Source organism: Brassica napus, chromosome A1, assembly GCF_020379485.1.
Source record: "Brassica napus cultivar Da-Ae chromosome A1, Da-Ae, whole genome shotgun sequence".
NCBI lineage: Eukaryota > Viridiplantae > Streptophyta > Magnoliopsida > Brassicales > Brassicaceae > Brassica > Brassica napus.
The window spans coordinates 26044023-26061145 of record NC_063434.1 but is presented as its reverse complement, the minus strand read 5'-3'; the positions used below and the strand labels follow the sequence as shown (position 1 = coordinate 26061145).

Below are 17123 nucleotides of genomic sequence, written 5' to 3'. Positions count from 1 at the left end.
TGCTAATATATTTTTCCTTTTCTATATTTTTGACTTAAAGATTTATGGTTTATTTTGATTATCTTAAATTATAACCTATGCGTAAATATGGTAACAAATAAACGAATATAGAAACATGTGCTTTAGAAAGAAAATAAAGAATATAGAAACGTGTGCTTTAAAATTTTTTGTTTTTAAAGAATAGAAAAACGTGTGATCTTTTTTTTTTGTATAGTAGTAATCTTGATGATGTTCAGCTTTTCTCCCAGATAGAACTAACTACTACATGATAGTGTAGGGCGTAAAGATTTGACTGACAAACTTATTAACCGTGATGAACTGGGCCTTATTAGGGAGCAAAGATACTGATTCGGGAAGACGTAGTCACGTAGATCAAGCTGAGAATAGGAAATGATTAGCATACGGATGTATAAGCCATCCCAGGCACAAGCCTTACATGTATGTATTTATGCCAGGGCGAAACTGTTTGGGCACTGGCATCACATATGACCCAAAAAAAGAGTTTCTTTGCCTCGCTTATGATTCGTTATGAGTTTAACACTCAACGTGGACGTGGTTGAGCTTAGAAACAGAACAGTAGCATTTGTTCTAACTTCTACAACATAAGATGTTTTTCTGCTTGACGCTACTATAAAAAGGTTTATTAGGACATCAAGTTTTACTTATGTTGTCTGAAAGACCATTTACCTTTTCAGCACATTTAAGACCTTTATAGTGTCATATAATCACTCGAGAGTTAGGAGTTGTTTGATATGCTCTGGAATGTAATGAAGCCACCTATCTGAAAATGGCATCATTTCTAGTACTGGATGGATAATCGTTTGTTGAAAAGGATGCGAAGCACATAGCTGAGAGTACTATACAATATGACTGGCACTTTGTGATTTTTGCATCATGACACCGTTCATTGTATAAATGTAAAACAATATTGTAGACTCGGTCCCCCTTCCTTAAATACAATTAATCAAAATCATCTCAATGAAAAAAGAGATATGTCTGTATGACTGTATCTAAAGCTGGCATGAAAAGTTACATACCGCATGATTAAAAATAAATAAGCTAGATATGTATGAATGTTTCCAGAATCTATAAGCAACACTTTATAATATCTTAACCGAATCCAAATTACCGCCAAAAGAGCTGGATGAGCTGGAAATGATAAATAGTAACTTGGTCAACGATATTCAGCCTAGAGGCAGTGAGGATGTTTATATTTTTCAAACTTATACTATTAAAGTTAAAATAATGGATAATCATATAGTTTTGCATCGTTTTAAGCTACTTAAACAAACTGATGTTTTCACAGTTCTAACGTACTTTCATGTATACTTTTGGTGATTAACGGCCTCGCCACTATCATTTACACTTACTGTTACAGAAAGAATGACGCTGGAGACATGTAGCCTCACTTTCATTTTACCTATTCATTCATGCCATGATTTATAGTCTTTAATTAAACTGCATGAAGACTTTGACATTCTTATGAGGTTTCTACAAGCCACTTTTGGACTATTACTGGAGATGTGTTCCACATAGAAGAAGCATTGAAAGTAGAGTCTAATGGTGGGTATTATAAGCGATTGCGTGCTGCCAGAAGAAAACATGATTTCAAATAAGATTGGAGGCATCGTCGATGAGCATTTTCAACCCCTGTTTATTTCTCACTCTATAACTGAAGTGGGAGTAAAATCGTTTCCAATCCTATTATATTTTTTTTTCCATTCCATAATATAATAAAAATGAGTTTTCTCTATAAATAGAACAATCTAATTATTTTTCATTCATTATTTTTAATTCTAAAACAAAACAACAATTCAATTATATTATAAAATTCCTCCATTTTAAAGAAAAAATGGTGTAATACATAAAAGATGTTTTATATTTTAAAAATATATAAAGCAGTGTTTGGGGTATGGTTGGTGTAGGGATTAGGGTTGGGGCCATTGTCTAAGAATCTATTTTGGCTTAGATTTGTATTCTGATTTTTAGATCTTATTTGATGAGTTAAAAGAATAAGAAGTACTAAAAAATATATTAAATTCACACATGATGCAAAAAAAATTGCATATTGTGATGAGTCTATGAAATAAACTCTAAAATCCGATTTTTTTGAAAAAGGTATTTTGATGTTACATCAGTGATTGCAATTAATTAGGACATGATTCCTGAAGCCCATGTTAGTGAAGCATCACATCAAAATAGAACTTCATGATGAGAGCAAACATTCCCTTTCTGACCACGCTTATTTAGCGATTTAATCATAGTAATGCTGTTATATCGCTTAAAAAAAATTAAACTACAACAATTAAAATTTCAAATTGTTTAGTATTTTGATAAAGAAGATTGCAGAAACATTATCAGTTTATTTATTTATTTAATGTTTGAAACACCGAATAAAAAGGTTAGGATGAGTTGTCGTGACTCACCATAAGCCGGCCCTCAACTAACAACTACAAAATCCAAAAGAACATTTTGTCAACATGTAAAATATAAACAAAGTAAAATACATTTTCAAAATATTCGAGAAAACCTATACAACAACATTCAAAATTTAAATTCTTCTTTCGGTAAAGTTTTCCTTAATTCATTTGTTATCAGCTTTATTTTGTTTGTTTTCTATTATTTTATAAAGTTTACTACTTTTTCTAAAAAGTAATTGTGCAAAAATAAATAAATAAAAGAATAAACAAAATAAATAGTCTTGTTCTCTCTCTCTCTCTCTCACGTTAAGACGAGATTAGATTAGAGAGTTACTCTAAAGACTTGTTCTCTATTTTGCTGTCACCTTCTCCACAGAAAGCGTCACCTTTTTTGTTTTTACCCTTTTCCTCTGTTTCTAGAGACAAGAGTAACTCATTTGTTGGGGGGTTTGTTCTGAAGATGCAACTTTTTACTAGCTGTTGCGGAAAAGGATTTGAAGGGTAAGTATCTGTTTTGTCTTCTTGATTGATTCTTTGACTCGATGATGATTGTCAAAATCTTTCTTCTTTCGTTTACGATTTTGTATGATCTTCTCCTTTGTTGGGTTACTGCAAGTAAGTCTTTATGATGTTGATTTTATATTGTCAAGTAAGTCTTTATGATGCAAGTAAGTCCTTTCGTTGGATGTTTCAAGAAAAAAAAAAAACAGATACTCTATTTGTTGTTGTTTCTTGATTTGTTGATCTAAAAGTTTTTTTTCTTTGGACATAACTGAGGTTAAGTTTTGGTGTTGATGTTACGGTTACACAGGAAAAAGAAAGTGGAGACAGAGCCAGCTCGGAAGATATTCTCATTGAAGGAGCTTCACTCAGCCACAAACAGTTTCAACTACGACAACAAACTCGGCGAAGGTCGCTTCGGCAGTGTGTATTGGGGTCAGCTCTCTGATGGCTCACAAGTAAACCTCATCTCAGACTGTTATATAGACCATGCTTCTTCTTGTTCAGAGTTTTCTCTGATCATTTGTGTTTCTTGCAGGTTGCAGTCAAGAGACTCAAGGCATGGAGCAACAGAGAAGAGATTGACTTCGCTGTAGAAGTCGAGATTCTCTCCCGTATCCGTCACAAGAACTTGTTAAGCGTTCGTGGCTACTGTGATGAAGGACAAGAACGTCTTCTTGTTTATGACTACATGCCGAACTTGAGCCTTGTCTCGAATCTTCATGGCCAGCAGTACTCGGGAGAGTGCTCTCTAGATTCCACCGCTCGGATAAAGATTGCCATAAGAACTGCTCAAGCCCTTGCGTGAGTCTCAAGCATCTAAAAAACCATTCAACAACAAGTTTTAATATCTTCTTTAGTTTCTAACGTTTTATGTGTGTTTCCTCAGATACCTACACCATCATGTAGTCCATGGAGATGTCAGAGCGAGTAACGTGTTGCTAGACTCTGAGTTTGAGCCTCGTGTTATGGACTTTGGATATGGTAAACTGATACCAGATGATGAGGAAGCTACTAAAGCTAGAAGTAATAATGGGTATCTCTCACCAGAATGTGTTGCGTCAGGGAAAGAAATAGAAGCAGGTGATGTGTATAGTTTTGGTATCTTATTGCTGGAGCTGGTTACTGGCAAGAGACCTATTGAGAGACTAAACGCAACTACAAAGCGTGGGATAACCGAGTGGGTGTTACCACTTGTTTACGAGAGAAAGTTTGGTGAAGTCATGGATCAGAAGCTGAAAGAGGAGAAAGTGGAAGAGAAGCTGAAGAAGTTAGTCTTGGTGGGAGTCATGTGTGTTCAGACAGAGGCGGAGAAGAGACCAACAATGTCTCAAGTGGTGGAGATGCTAATGAATGAATCAAAGGAGAAAATGTCTGAACTTGAAGCCAATCCTCTCTTCAAGAATCCATATAGAGAGCATCAGGAGGTTGCAGATGAGATCTCAGAAGAACAACAATAGGGATTTTTTAGGCACATTAACATTTGTTTTTACCATTTTCTGTTCATATTGGTTTAGTTTCTGAGGTATTGCTTATTCTTTTTGTGTTTCTTTGTTTGTAACATTGGTTTTGATTTGATTGGATGTTTGTAAGGTGTGACATTGGCATATAAAGGAGATTGAATACTTTTATTTATGAAACTTTAAAACTCTTTTAACACAATCTTTTTTTCACAATGAGATGAACTAGTTCTGATTCTTGGAAGAAGATGATCGGAACAAAAGTATAACAGAGATTACAACAGGAGCAAATATAATGAAGAGTGCTTGCGTGAGGTTAGGTGTTGTGATCTCTGGGAGCAATACGCTGCCGTATTTGATTATAGCTGCGCCTAATACAGAACCAGCTCCAAGCTTCAACAGGTAGCTCAAGTCCTCCTGTATTTTGTCAAAAAGAGGGGGTTATTTGTATCTTTTGAATTATTTGAGTCCAAAACGTAAATAAAAGATTGATCAAATTCAAAACATAGGGGTTATTTTGATAATTGTGAATTCTTTGAGCCTCCTTTACAAAAAAAAAACAGAACAAGCTTTCCTCTCCACACAGAACTGACCTGAGTTACTTGACCGTTATCTGCTTGTTGTTCCGATCGGTTACCGGAAACCATTACGTGAAATGACCGTTTTGTCCCTGAGTTTGGTGAGGGAGCTCGGAAGGTAGTCACGAATTTAACACTACTCATGGTCTTCTTCTTCATTGGTTCCAATCTCCGGTGAACAGAGCTCGAGCTAGAGAGCCTCGGAACTCCAACCGCCATACCTGAAACGAATACAGAAGCTGACATCTCTCTCTATCTCTTATCGTCTCTCTCTGAAGCTGCCGTCTTTTTTGGTCAAGCAGTCTTGTAAATGGCGTGAACAGAGGAAGATAAGAGAGAGAGAGAGACACGACACTCCACCTAAAACACATCTCACGTTCTGCGTTGGTTCTTGAAACGTTTAAAACGCGTCTAAACCACGTTTGCGTTTTACACTCACGTTCATAACAAAAGTGTATCACAAGACTTCATATATATAATGAAAAAGTGTATTACACGATGAACTCATGTATATGATTTATTGATTACAGTAAGTATACAAGATAAAGAAACCTGATAATAAAATCATTTCTCAAGGATCTTGCTTAGAACACTACTTGCCAGATCAACACTCCCTTCTTGATCTTCTTCTTCTTCTTCTTCTTGTTCTGATCTAGCTTCTCTGACTGATACTCCATGTCCGGACAAAGAGCAACGAAGAACAGAGTTAACCTGCTTCCTTAATCTCGCATTATCAATCAGAACCTCTGTTAGCATCTTTCTCACTACATCACCTGTTCCTCCGTGTTCTTCTGTTGTTGTTTCCACTTCTTCTGAAAGAAGCTGTGTCTGTTTCAAACATAAGATTTACATCAACGCTATTGTTTGTGTCTCAAAACATACATAAACTCATCAAAGTGTAACTAATTGAGCCTACCTCAGCAATTAGAAGACCTATGCGGTTATCAGATGTTGCTAGTAGATCCATCGCTTCGGATGGAGATGATGATTCCATTACTAATTTACTCTCATCTTCCATGTGGAACTTGACATTGCACTCTTGAAGACGGTTCTGTAGAACATCATACTCATGCATCAGCTTCTTGTTTGCGGTTTTCGCAGTCTCTTCTCTATCCTTCTCCCGTTGAATAACTCTCTGAAACATTGCTTAAGACTTAAAAGAGTTCAAACTGCAACAGAAACACTTGAATCACAAATCCTGCAAAGAGTGTATGTTTAGTTTACCTCCGTCTCCAGCTTTTCTTTCATTGTGCGGCTAAGCTCTACTCTCAATTCTGATTGAGTGGTCCGCAGAGACTTGACTTCTTTGACAAGGACCTTAAGTTCTGCTTTCGATTTCACCTCCAGCTCTTCATGCTCTTTACGCAAATTCTCAAACTTGTCTCTTAGATCATCCATCTGCTGCAGCAACATTTCGTTTTCTTGAACAAGTGACTCATTTGTAGTCTCAATATGTTCTTTCTCGTCCTGTAAGGCCAAACATAGATAAGAATCTATCGTTGAATGCAAATGAAATAAACTTAAGAGAAGCACAAACCTTCATAGAGTTTAACAATGATTCCATCTCCATGCACTGCTTGCGAAGCTCCTCCATATCCCATTGAATTTGAGTAAATCTTTCCTTTTCTTTCAGAACTGTTTGCTCCATCCCTTGCTTGCAGCTCTCTCGAGTTGTTTCAAGCTCAACCTCTAAATCTTTTACCTACGAGACCAATCCCAAACATAAAAACAACAACATATTGTTATTCATCACAGAGAGTATGCAAGATACTGTGCACACCTTAGTTGACAAAAATTGTCGAACAGCTAACTCCTGATTTAGCCGTGAGATAAGATCTTCCGTGTCAGCTTTTGCTGTTTCAAGTCTCTGCTCTAACGTATCAACAACCCTCTTTAACTTACTTCTCTCCTCAGACTGAAATACAATAGCCACATTCTTCCCTGTTTCAGTATCAGCACCATAACTGTTTCCATGAGCGTCATCATGACTCTCCATGGAGTCTTGGTTAGATTCCCGGGATATTGATGCCTCTCCGGTTTCTGCAGCTCTATCAGTAAAATGACTCTTATCAAGAAGTCCAGATTCTGTGATTAGTTCATGCCAATCAGTCACATTATCTTCAGAAGTTGAATTCCTTGAGGCAATATTTTTGAGACTAGCTTCGTCATGTTTCATTGTTGAGGTATCAGATGTCTCATTAGGAGAGTCACTGAGATGATCCATGGTAACTGATGAACTACCAGGAGCATCAGAACTGGTGTCAGGTAGACGCAACTGACTGTTAACAGAGCTATCTTCATTTTCTTGATATTCATCATTGAAATCTGAAGAGAGAGAGAAGAAACAAGAATCAAATTAGTACATTGGCACAATACATGAAAGGCTTTCGGACAGCATCACAACATCAAGTTCTTTAATAGAACACGTTGCACAAACATTTAGCGATGACAGTTCAGACAATTTCACTTCATCTTTACATTTTTTCACTAGCAAGAGAAAAAGAAGAAGAAGAGCACATACAAGACCTGACAGCAGCTTCTAGCTCAAGGAACGTTGCTATCAGAGCGCTTCTTGAGATATCGAGATCTGTCAAAAGCCTATTCATCCAATCTTCCAGAGCGCACCTCCTCTGCAATAAACTAAACATTATGAGAATATTCTTTAGCGGTCACTAATCTTAGAGTTGAGAGAATGGATGTCTACTTCTTCCAAAAGTGTCTCGTTTTTCATCCTCAGTCTCTTCTTTGGTGGTGGCAGGGGTAACCTTTTCTTCACAAACTCCTTTTTAATCTGGAAAATGACGAATTTAAGATGAAAAAAACACCATAACCCAAAGAAAATGGATGAATATCATATTCAAGCAAGCAAGTCGTAGTTGTTTATTGTATGATTTTCAACCGTTCCATAGAGAAACAAATGAGTAAGCCAGAACTAAGAAAAGGGCAGGGAGGAAGTAAAAGAAAAAGAATACTCACTGAGGAATATAACTCCAAGAAATCTGATACAGTTTGGATGTATCAAACTTGTAAAAAAGACAAGTTTAAGGGAAATCCCAAGGTTTTATAGATAGAAACGTGAAATACAATGAGTTTTTCTTTGGAGTCTCTCCTCTCCTTCATGAACTACTTGACAAAACAATCGATAAAAGATACTCTTACTCCTCTCTCACTTCTTATACCCGATCCAAGGTTGTTACTGACGCCGTCAAGTGACCTCCGTGACAGACAAACGCACATGTCATGTCGGTGAGTCAGCACAACGTTATTCCTTTATTCTTCTACGCAATGCCCACGGAATTCCAACACTCCTGGGCCAAAAGTACTTCTCTTCTCTCACTTCTTATGGGCCCTCCTTCTGTACTGGTACAAGATAGGTGGGTGCCTTGCGTCGTACGTATCATTTCCATCCCCTTCGAAACTGACCTTGTCCTCAAGGTTAAAGTGAGGAAAACGCTTGATCATGGCCGAGGCCCATTCCCAAGTGCACTCATGACTGGGAAGACCATGCCACTTGATCAACACTTCCTTCTGTCCCGACTCGACATTCACTCTCTGTGAGATCACCCTCTCTGGTTCGACCAGCAGCTCCCCCTCGCTGCTTAGCTGTACTGGTAACGGAAAACTCTCTGTGACCTCTCCTACCGCCTTCTTGAGTTGAGAAATGTGAAAAGTAGGGTGAATCTTAGCGTCAGCAGGTAACTTCAGTTTGTACGCCACCAAACCAACTCTAGCCTCAATCTCAAACGGTCCGTAGAACCTTGCTGACAACTTCTCATTCAATCTCCGGGCCAACGTTTTTTGACGATAAGGTCTGAGCTTAACATAGACCCAGTCCCCAACCTCTAGTGCAACCTCACGGCGACTCTTATCGGCTTTCTCTTTCATCAACTGCTGCGCCCTATGTAAATGCTCCCTGAGCAACTGCAAGGCCGCATCTCGATCACGCAGCTGACTCTCCAATTCTCCATTATTCGTTGATCCATTCTCAAACTTCACCCAAGTCGGCGGATCACGTCCATACAGAGCTTTGAACGGGGTCATTTGCAGAGTTGAGTGATATGATGAGTTGTAACTAAACTCTGCCCATGACAAGTATTGTGCCCAAGTCTTCGGCTTGTCGCCGGCGAAGCAACGTAGGTATGTCTCCATACTTCTGTTCGTGACCTCTGTCTGTCCGTCAGACTGTGGATGATACGCCGTGCTAAAGCAGAGGCGCGTCCCTGACAAACGGAACAACTCCTTCCAGAAGGAGCTTGTGAAGACCTTGTCTCTGTCAGAGACAATGGTGCGCGGAAACCCATGTAAACGAACCACCTCCTGAATAAAAACCAAAGCGACATCTGTTGCAGAGAACGGATGACTCAACCCCACGAAATGACTGAATTTGGTAAGCCTGTCGACAACAACCATCACTGCATTCTTCCCTTGTGATCGGGGAAGCCCTTCCACAAAATCCATTGACAGGTCCTCCCATACTTGCTCCGGCACAGGGAGTGGCTGGAGTAACCCTCCTGGAGCAAGAGTGGAATATTTCTGGCGTTGGCAAACAGAACACGCCGCAACCAACCTTCTAATATCAGTCATCATACCTTCCCAAAAGAACAACTCCGCAATGCGTTTCTGTGTTTTAACCACCCCTCCATGTCCTCCTGATTTCCCGTTGTGATACTCCTCCATGATCACCCCAACCAGCGCTGAGGTCCGCGGTATCACTAGCTTTCCCTTTCTCAACAGTCGACCCTGAACCATTGTGAAATCGGGATGCTTTGCCGGGTCATTTTTCAACTCTTCCACTAGCTTTTGCAACCCCACATCCTTGTCAACCTCACTTGCTATTTCCTCCAACTGCAAGACCTTTGTAGTAGATACAGCAAATAGCTCTGCTATCCCCACCACCCTTGATAATGCATCAGCTGCGCGGTTCTCTGAGCCTGGTTTGTATACAATGTCGAAGTCAAATCCCATCAACTTAGTCAACCACTTCTGGTACTCGAGATTGACTTCACGTTGTTCCATCAAGAACCGTAGGCTCTTCTGGTCAGTGCGTACCAAGAATTTTCTCCCAAGCAAATAATGGCGCCACTTTTGGATAGCAAAAACGATTGCCATCAGCTCCCTCTCGTAAACTGGCTTGAGCTTCTGTCTCTCTGTCAGAGCCTGACTGTAGTACGCGATTGGCTGGTTGTTTTGCATGAGGACTGCCCCCAAGCCTATCCCCGATGCATCTGATTCAATCACAAACGTCTCGTTAAAGTTGGGCATCGCAAGCACTGGAACGGTGGTCATCGCGTTTTGGAGGAAACGAAAAGCCTTCAATGCATCGTCCCCCCAACAAAACTGTTCCTTCCTCAGCTGAACTGTCAACGGCCGAGCTATGCTACCATAGTCCTTGACAAATTTTCGGTAGTAGCCGGTGAGACCCAAAAATCCCCGTAACTCCTTGACGTTCCGTGGCACAGGCCACTTCAGCATAGCTTTGATTTTCTCCCCGTCGACAGCCACTCCTTTGCCCGAGATGATATGCCCCAAGTACTCCACTTGTGGACTCCCAAACTGACATTTCTTCCGGTTTGCATACAGCTTCTGCTCTTCTAGGACGCGCAAGACCAAAGATAGATGTTCCACGTGTTCCTCTTGAGTGCGGCTATAGACTAGAATGTCATCAAAGAAGACCAACACGAACTTGCGCAAGTAAGGTCGGAACACCTGATTCATCAAAGACTGAAATGTGGCTGGCGCATTTGACAGCCCAAATGGCATTACTAGGAACTCGTAATGGCCATCATGAGTACGGAATGCTGTCTTCGGGACATCTTCCCGTTTGACTAAGATCTGGTGATACCCTGAACGTAAATCCAGCTTCGAAAACACCTGAGCCCCATGAAGTTCATCGAGTAACTGATCAATCATGGGTATTGGGTATTTGTCAGCCACAGTTACCCGGTTGAGAGCTCTGTAATCTACGCAGAACCTCCAGCTCCCATCTTTCTTCTTAACCAACAGAACCGGACTTGAAAACGGGCTGCCACTTTCTTGAATGATCCCAGCGGCTAACATTGAAGCAATTTGCTTCTCAATTTCCGCTTTTTGTATCTGTGGATAGCGAAATGGCCGTACACTAACGGGTCGCGCTCCTGACTCGAGAGTGATGCCGTGCTCTTTACCCCTAGATGGCGGTAACTCCACAGGCTCTTCAAAGACAGACGCAAACTGTGTGAGAAGTTGCTCCCACCCTCCATGAGTCGTAATGGGAAGCGTTACTGCATCACGTTGCAGTCCTCCGTATTCGACCAAGAATCCTTCTTCCTCCTTACCCATTGCCCTCCATAACGATTTCAAAGAAACCTGAGCTGAATGTAAACTCAAATCTCCTTGAATAGTAACCCATTCCTCGTTCAGCCAGATCTTCATCCTCTGTGTTTTCCAATTCACAAGCATATCCCCCAAAGTATCGAGCCACTGAACTCCGAGAATGACATCCGCAATCCCCAACTCCAGTGGTAGGAAGCTGGTCTGTATCGTGCAAGAAGGAAGCTTCAACTCAATGTCTCGAAGAACCCCCTTTCCATGCACCTTCACCCCACCAGCCACTAACACTCCATACCTCTCTGTTGAACTCGCCTTCAGCCCCAATTGCTCGATCATTTTCTCGGAGAGGAAGTTATGTGTAGCGCCGCTATCAATAAGAACCACCACCTCCGTGGTGCCGATCTTTCCCTTCAGCTTCATCGTTTGAGGAGACGTAAGACCCACCACCGAGTTGATTGATACCTCAGCTACCATCACCTCGACAGTTTCTTCCTCCTCCTCCAACTCGCAAGGCTCGTCGAGCAACTCCTCCTCCACTCCATTCGCGTGCAGCACGAGAACAGTCACCTGTGCCTGTGCACACGGGTGATTAGGGTGGAATTTCTCATCGCATTTGAAACAGAGACCTTCAGCCTTCCACTTCTCGACTTCCGTCGGCGTGAGCCTTCGGAACGGTGGCTTCAGCCGCCCATGAGAATTCGGAGTCCTCATCCCCGTACCCTTCGGCGTTGCGGTCGCGGCCGTTGTTTGGGTCTTGGGCCGGACTTGAGTTTGGGCCTGGATCTGCGTGTTGTTACTGGGCTTGGCTGAGTTTTGTTGGCCCCCAGAGGTGGGCTTGGACGACCGGTTCGCCACCGTGTTGTCCTCGTTTTGCCACTCCTCCACCTTCTTTGCCATACGCATCATCTGCTCCAGGTTTCGAGGTTCAAACAGCTTGAGTCCTGCACGGAGCTTAGAGTTTAACCCATTGGAGTAGGCCATCTCCAAAACGTGATCAGGAACATCGGCTGCGTTAGAGGCCAAACTCATAAAGTCGCGGTTGAACTCGTGAACCGTTCCTTCTTGTTGAATCTTCAGCAACCTCTCTCCCGGCGTTTGGCAGTTGACGGTGAAGTATTGCTCCAGAACACGGTATTTCAGTTGGGCCCAGCTACGAAATGGGTTTCTCCCACGTTCCCACCGGTACCACATCAAGGCATCACCGGTGAAACACACCCGGACCGCGCGAAGCTTGTCCGCCTCTGAGAGTTCCCCCAAATCGAAGTACTCTTCCACGCGAATCACCCAGTTCTCCGCTTCCGTTCCATCGAACGTCGGAAGCTCCAACCGTCTGGTTAACTGCGGGTGACGCCATGGACGTTGCTCCTCGTACGGACCAGCTCCATGTCCGTGAAACCCACGACCGTAAAAACCCTCGTCGTACACCTGGAACGGTGACGGCGTCATTGTGTTACGTCGTTCACCGTCAAAATCGACCTTGCTCCCAGTCGTTGGATCTGAGGTGGAGCCTTCCGTCTGATGAGCTTTGCCCTTCTCACGCTCTCTCGCCTTAAGGATCGCGTCGTTCTTCTCTTTTTGATCGCGTTCCCAGCTACCGTACATGACCGCGATTTGTTGTTGCATCACAGACAACGACTGCTCCAACGGTCCCAAGCGAGTCACCTCCTGCTCGATGAGCGAGATCCGACTCATTTGCTGCTGCAGCTGCTCCAAAGTAACCTCTGAATCTTTTTTTGGTGGCATTTTCCCAACGATCGAAGGCTCTGATACCAATTTGATACAGTTTGGATGTATCAAACTTGTAAAAAAGACAAGTTTAAGGGAAATCCCAAGGTTTTATAGATAGAAACGTGAAATACAATGAGTTTTTCTTTGGAGTCTCTCCTCTCCTTCATGAACTACTTGACAAAACAATCGATAAAAGATACTCTTACTCCTCTCTCACTTCTTATACCCGATCCAAGGTTGTTACTGACGCCGTCAAGTGACCTCCGTGACAGACAAACGCACATGTCATGTCGGTGAGTCAGCACAACGTTATTCCTTTATTCTTCTACGCAATGCCCACGGAATTCCAACACTCCTGGGCCAAAAGTACTTCTCTTCTCTCACTTCTTATGGGCCCTCCTTCTGTACTGGTACAAGATAGGTGGGTGCCTTGCGTCGTACGTATCAAAATCATTGAATCTTCGAAGTATAAGCCTAGTGGAGGTGATTCCCTCGGGAGATTGTATCGCCACTTGCACTCTATAAAACTGATAAGGACGACGAAAGTATAAGTTTAAGAAAACTCTAATACATAGGAAAGAAAACTATGTGATTCTAGTTCTAAAGGGAATAGAAGACTGAGAACGTTGAAGGAAAGCATTAAAACTAGCAACACATTCATACAGACTATGAATAGAATGAAAACAGATTAGTACAAGAGAATGAGAGCTATGTGTAAAGAGTAATACAGACCACGCCAGGATCAGAAACAGTTGATTTGGGAAGGTCAACCCAAGAGGGGACAGTGACACAGTAACTCCAACCAGTTCGAGGATCATGTGGCCAAACAGTGTTCCGTCCTTCCTATATAGTTAACAACAAAAAATCGTCAAAAATGACATGAAAGAAGAAAGACCTATGCTTTCATTATCAAAAGAGAAACCTTTTATTTTAGAATGTTTGTTAATTTCAAGTTAAACCAAGCTGACATCTTTTCTATATGAAATACATCCTCGACATTACAAAAGGCTAACAGAATCTCTTATGTCATGAACCTATTCAACAGAAGAAAGGACAATACTTATCCATTGTCCTGAAGACACCAACTACAAATCTAGCTCCAAACAGTTCAAGAGTTCAGTAAGGAAGAGCCTAAGTTCAAACGCAATCAATTCAAACATTGCAGGCAAAGCATACCCATTGACGAGGAGGAGCGCTCCAATCCATCCCCAGAGGCAACGGAGACTTCCCGTCATGGCGATGTTTTTTAGATACCCTCGAATCTTTATTCGATTCTCCGCCGTAAGCTCCGCCGAGACTATGGTTGATACTGCGGCGGTAATCGTCGTCCTCGCCGTGGAAGTAAGGACCAGGAGAGAGGAAACGGTGAGAGAACGGCTCGCCGAAGGGACCGGAGACGTTGTAGTTGTAATCGAGTAGAGAGAGATCGTCCGCGTAGAGATTCATCTTCTCCCTTTACTTATTACTCTCTCTCTTGATTGATTCCTCTTCTCTTCAGATTTTTCACTTTGTTCTTGCCACCCACCGAGTCAATACGATGCGTTTTGCTTCCTTCATTTAAGTAAAATATATGATAGAAGTTTACACAAAAGGTCACTCTCGCCGAGTGGTTGACTGGTATATGAACTTTGGGTAACGACCCGAGTTCGAGCTGTGAAGATAAGAACAATTAAAAGTGACGGCTTAGTCCGTCGCTGTCGTCCTGACTAACCGTGACGATAGCAAGTGCCGTCCGAGCTCATCATTACCAACTTTTTTTTTTATTTAAATAAAAAATGTGAATATATTAACACTCTTGATTCTGCTTGATGATGTTATCGAGATGCTTCTTCGAAATCATGTTAACCCTAAAGCATCGATTTTTAAGGTCCTCTTCAATGACTACTATCAATTCATCTCAATCCTCTCAGACTGCAAAACAACGGACCAGTTCAAGCAACTACACTCCCAAATCATCATTCGAGGTCTACAACCAAACCCAACAATCCAAAACAAGCTTCTACTCTTCTGGTGTAGTCGCTTAAATGGCGACATGGGTTATGCCTATAAGCTGTTCGCGAAAATGCCTGAACCAGACGTGGTTGTGTGGAACAATATGATCAAGGGTTTTTCCAGAGTGGGTTGCGCCAATGAAGGAGTTAGATTGTATTTGAATATGTTGAAGGAAGGTGTGACTCCTGATGGACACACGTTTCCGTTTTTGCTCAACGGTCTTAAGGATGATGCTTGTGGTAAGAAGCTGCATTGCCATGTTGTGAAACTCGGATTAGGTTGTAACATTTATGTGCAGAATGGGCTTGTGCAAATGTACTCGTTGTGTGGGTTGATGGATATGGCTCGTGGAGTTTTCGACAGGGGGAGGAAAGATGATGTTTTTTCTTGGAACTTGATGATCTCTGGGTGTAATAGGATGAAACATTATGAAGAAAGTTTGAGACTTTTCGCGGAGATGGAGAGGAAACTGGTTATTCCAACTTCTGTTACCTTGCTTCAGGTTCTCTCTGCTTGCTCTAAGGTTAGGGATAAGGATCTCTGTAAAAGGGTTCATGGATATGTTAGTGGGTGTACGAGAGAGCCTCGTTTGAAGCTGGTGAATGCTCTGGTCAATGCATATGCTGCTTGTGGGGAAATGGATATAGCGGTGAGGATTTTCAATAGTATGAAGAGTAGGGATGTGATTTCTTGGACATGTATTGTTAAAGGGTTTGTCGACATAGGGAATCTAGATCTTGCAAGGACGTACTTTGATGATATGCCGGTGAGAGATAGAATCTCTTGGACTATCATGATCGATGGTTACCTTCGAGCTGATTGCTTTAACGAATCTCTGGATCTTTTCCGTGAGATGCAAAATGCAGGGATGATACCGGATGAGTTCACCATGGTCAGTGTTCTCACAGCTTGTGCTCATCTGGGTGCCTTGGAGATAGGTGAATGGGTTAAGACGTACATAGACAAAAACAAGATCAAGAACGATGTTGTTGTAGGGAACGCTTTGATCGATATGTACTTCAAATGTGGGTGTGCTGAGAAAGCACAGAAAGTTTTCCATGAGATGCGCCGGAGAGACAAGTTCACTTGGACAGCCATGGTTGTCGGTCTTGCCAACAATGGACAAGGTGAAGATGCCATTAAAGTTTTCTTTCAAATGCAAGACATGTCGATACAACCAGATGAGATTACGTACCTCGGCGTGCTCTCTGCTTGTAACCATAGTGGTATGATAGAGCAAGCAAAGAACATTTTCTCCAAGATGAGAGGGGACCATAGGATTGAGCCGAGTTTAGCACATTATGGGTGTATGGTTGACCTGCTTGGTAGAGCTGGGATGGTCAAGGAAGCGTATGAGGTGATAAAGAACATGCCAATGAATCCAAACTCGATTGTGTGGGGAGCTCTACTCGGTGCTTCTAGACTTCATAACGATGAATCAATGGCTGAGTTGGCAGCTAAGAAGATTATCGAGCTGGAGCCTGATAATGGAGCTGTTTATGCTTTGTTATGTAATATATATGCAGCTTGCGAGAGATGGGAGGATTTGCGAGAAGTGAGAAGAAAGATGGTGGACGTAGCAACCAAGAAGATACCAGGGTGTAGTTTGATTGACGTCAACGGTGTTACTTACGAGTTTGTTTGTAGAGACAAGTCACATCTTCAATCAGAAGAGATTTACAGGAAACTAGAAGAGTTAGCTCAAGAGTTGACGTTTGCAAGGTACTTGCCTAGTGAATTGTTGTTCGAGGCTGGGTAAGATTATAGAGAGCCCTGAGATGATGAACATATCCATAGGTTGTTATTAATGCTGTAGACAAGAGACAGGACATGGTTCAATTTGAGACTAATCTTTGGGAAACTAAATATAAGAATTTATCTAACAGAAAAATAAAACTTTTGAAAATATTAAACTTTCGAATGGTTTTGTCAATGTAATGTTAAAATCAAACCTTGGTTTGGAACCAGAAGACGAAAGCAAACCCTCAGAGACTGACGTTGCAGAGAGCAGTAACAGACCGCCGAGAGCCGGAATGTCTTCAAATTGAGCTCCATTGCTTCCTTTTTCTTATTTGATCATTTTCTTAGTAGCTTAGCTCTTCTTAGGCGGGATTTATTCAATGTTAACAGAACAC

At 41.8% G+C, this 17123-nt stretch overlaps 4 protein-coding genes and 1 non-coding gene across 5 annotated transcripts; 3 read left to right on the top strand and 2 right to left on the bottom strand.

The window, feature by feature from the left end:
• Positions 1-2118: 2118 nt before the first annotated feature.
• LOC106349728 (PTI1-like tyrosine-protein kinase At3g15890) lies at positions 2119-4573 on the top strand. The gene is made up of 4 exons (XM_013789704.3): positions 2119-2921; positions 3232-3379; positions 3460-3725; positions 3811-4573. Exons 1-4 carry the CDS (start codon positions 2881-2883, stop codon positions 4379-4381), a joined length of 1026 nt encoding a protein of 341 aa, XP_013645158.2. The 5' UTR covers positions 2119-2880; the 3' UTR covers positions 4382-4573.
• LOC111197894 lies at positions 4531-5333 on the bottom strand. Its single transcript, XM_022687927.2, has 2 exons — positions 4975-5333; positions 4531-4798 (listed from the first exon to the last, which is right to left on the bottom strand). The coding sequence occupies exons 1-2, from the start codon at positions 5203-5205 to the stop codon at positions 4607-4609; spliced, it is 423 nt and encodes a 140-aa protein (XP_022543648.2). The 5' UTR covers positions 5206-5333; the 3' UTR covers positions 4531-4606.
• Positions 5334-5403: 70 nt separating this feature from the next.
• Positions 5404-13523, bottom strand: LOC106349710 (PX domain-containing protein EREX). The gene is made up of 9 exons (XM_048739063.1): positions 13448-13523; positions 7936-7958; positions 7664-7750; positions 7481-7599; positions 6740-7284; positions 6497-6661; positions 6184-6426; positions 5876-6094; positions 5404-5787 (listed from the first exon to the last, which is right to left on the bottom strand). The coding sequence occupies exons 4-9, from the start codon at positions 7563-7565 to the stop codon at positions 5524-5526; spliced, it is 1521 nt and encodes a 506-aa protein (XP_048595020.1). The 5' UTR covers positions 7566-7599; positions 7664-7750; positions 7936-7958; positions 13448-13523; the 3' UTR covers positions 5404-5523.
• A 1050-nt stretch (positions 13524-14573) lies between these two features.
• LOC106349738 (putative pentatricopeptide repeat-containing protein At3g15930) lies at positions 14574-16897 on the top strand. Its single transcript, XM_013789713.3, has one exon. It carries the CDS (start codon positions 14819-14821, stop codon positions 16745-16747), a length of 1929 nt encoding a protein of 642 aa, XP_013645167.2. The 5' UTR covers positions 14574-14818; the 3' UTR covers positions 16748-16897.
• LOC125579403 lies at positions 14646-14735 on the top strand. Its single transcript, XR_007317425.1, has one exon. It is a non-coding gene; the product is annotated as a small nucleolar RNA snoR121 (small nucleolar RNA).
• Positions 16898-17123: the final 226 nt, after the last annotated feature.

Excerpts from the sequence above, each read along its gene's own strand:
- LOC106349728 (XM_013789704.3), top strand. The coding sequence starts at position 2,881 with ATGCAACTTTTTACTAGCTGTTGCGGAAAAGGATTTGAAGG. Across the intron at positions 3,380-3,459 it reads AGCTCTCTGATGGCTCACAA|GTTGCAGTCAAGAGACTCAA; the intron begins GTAAACCTCATC and ends TGTTTCTTGCAG. Across the intron at positions 3,726-3,810 it reads AGAACTGCTCAAGCCCTTGC|ATACCTACACCATCATGTAG; the intron begins GTGAGTCTCAAG and ends GTGTTTCCTCAG.
- LOC106349710 (XM_048739063.1), bottom strand. The coding sequence starts at position 7,565 with ATGAATAGGCTTTTGACAGATCTCGATATCTCAAGAAGCGCTCTGATA. Across the intron at positions 6,662-6,739 it reads GACAATTTTTGTCAACTAAG|GTAAAAGATTTAGAGGTTGA; the intron begins GTGTGCACAGTA and ends TTGGTCTCGTAG. Across the intron at positions 6,095-6,183 it reads AAGAAAAGCTGGAGACGGAG|AGAGTTATTCAACGGGAGAA; the intron begins GTAAACTAAACA and ends GCAATGTTTCAG.
- LOC111197894 (XM_022687927.2), bottom strand. The coding sequence starts at position 5,205 with ATGTCAGCTTCTGTATTCGTTTCAGGTATGGCGGTTGGAGTTCCGAGG. Across the intron at positions 4,799-4,974 it reads ATAACGGTCAAGTAACTCAG|GAGGACTTGAGCTACCTGTT; the intron begins GTCAGTTCTGTG and ends GACAAAATACAG.
- LOC106349738 (XM_013789713.3), top strand. The coding sequence starts at position 14,819 with ATGCTTCTTCGAAATCATGTTAACCCTAAAGCATCGATTTTTAAGGTC.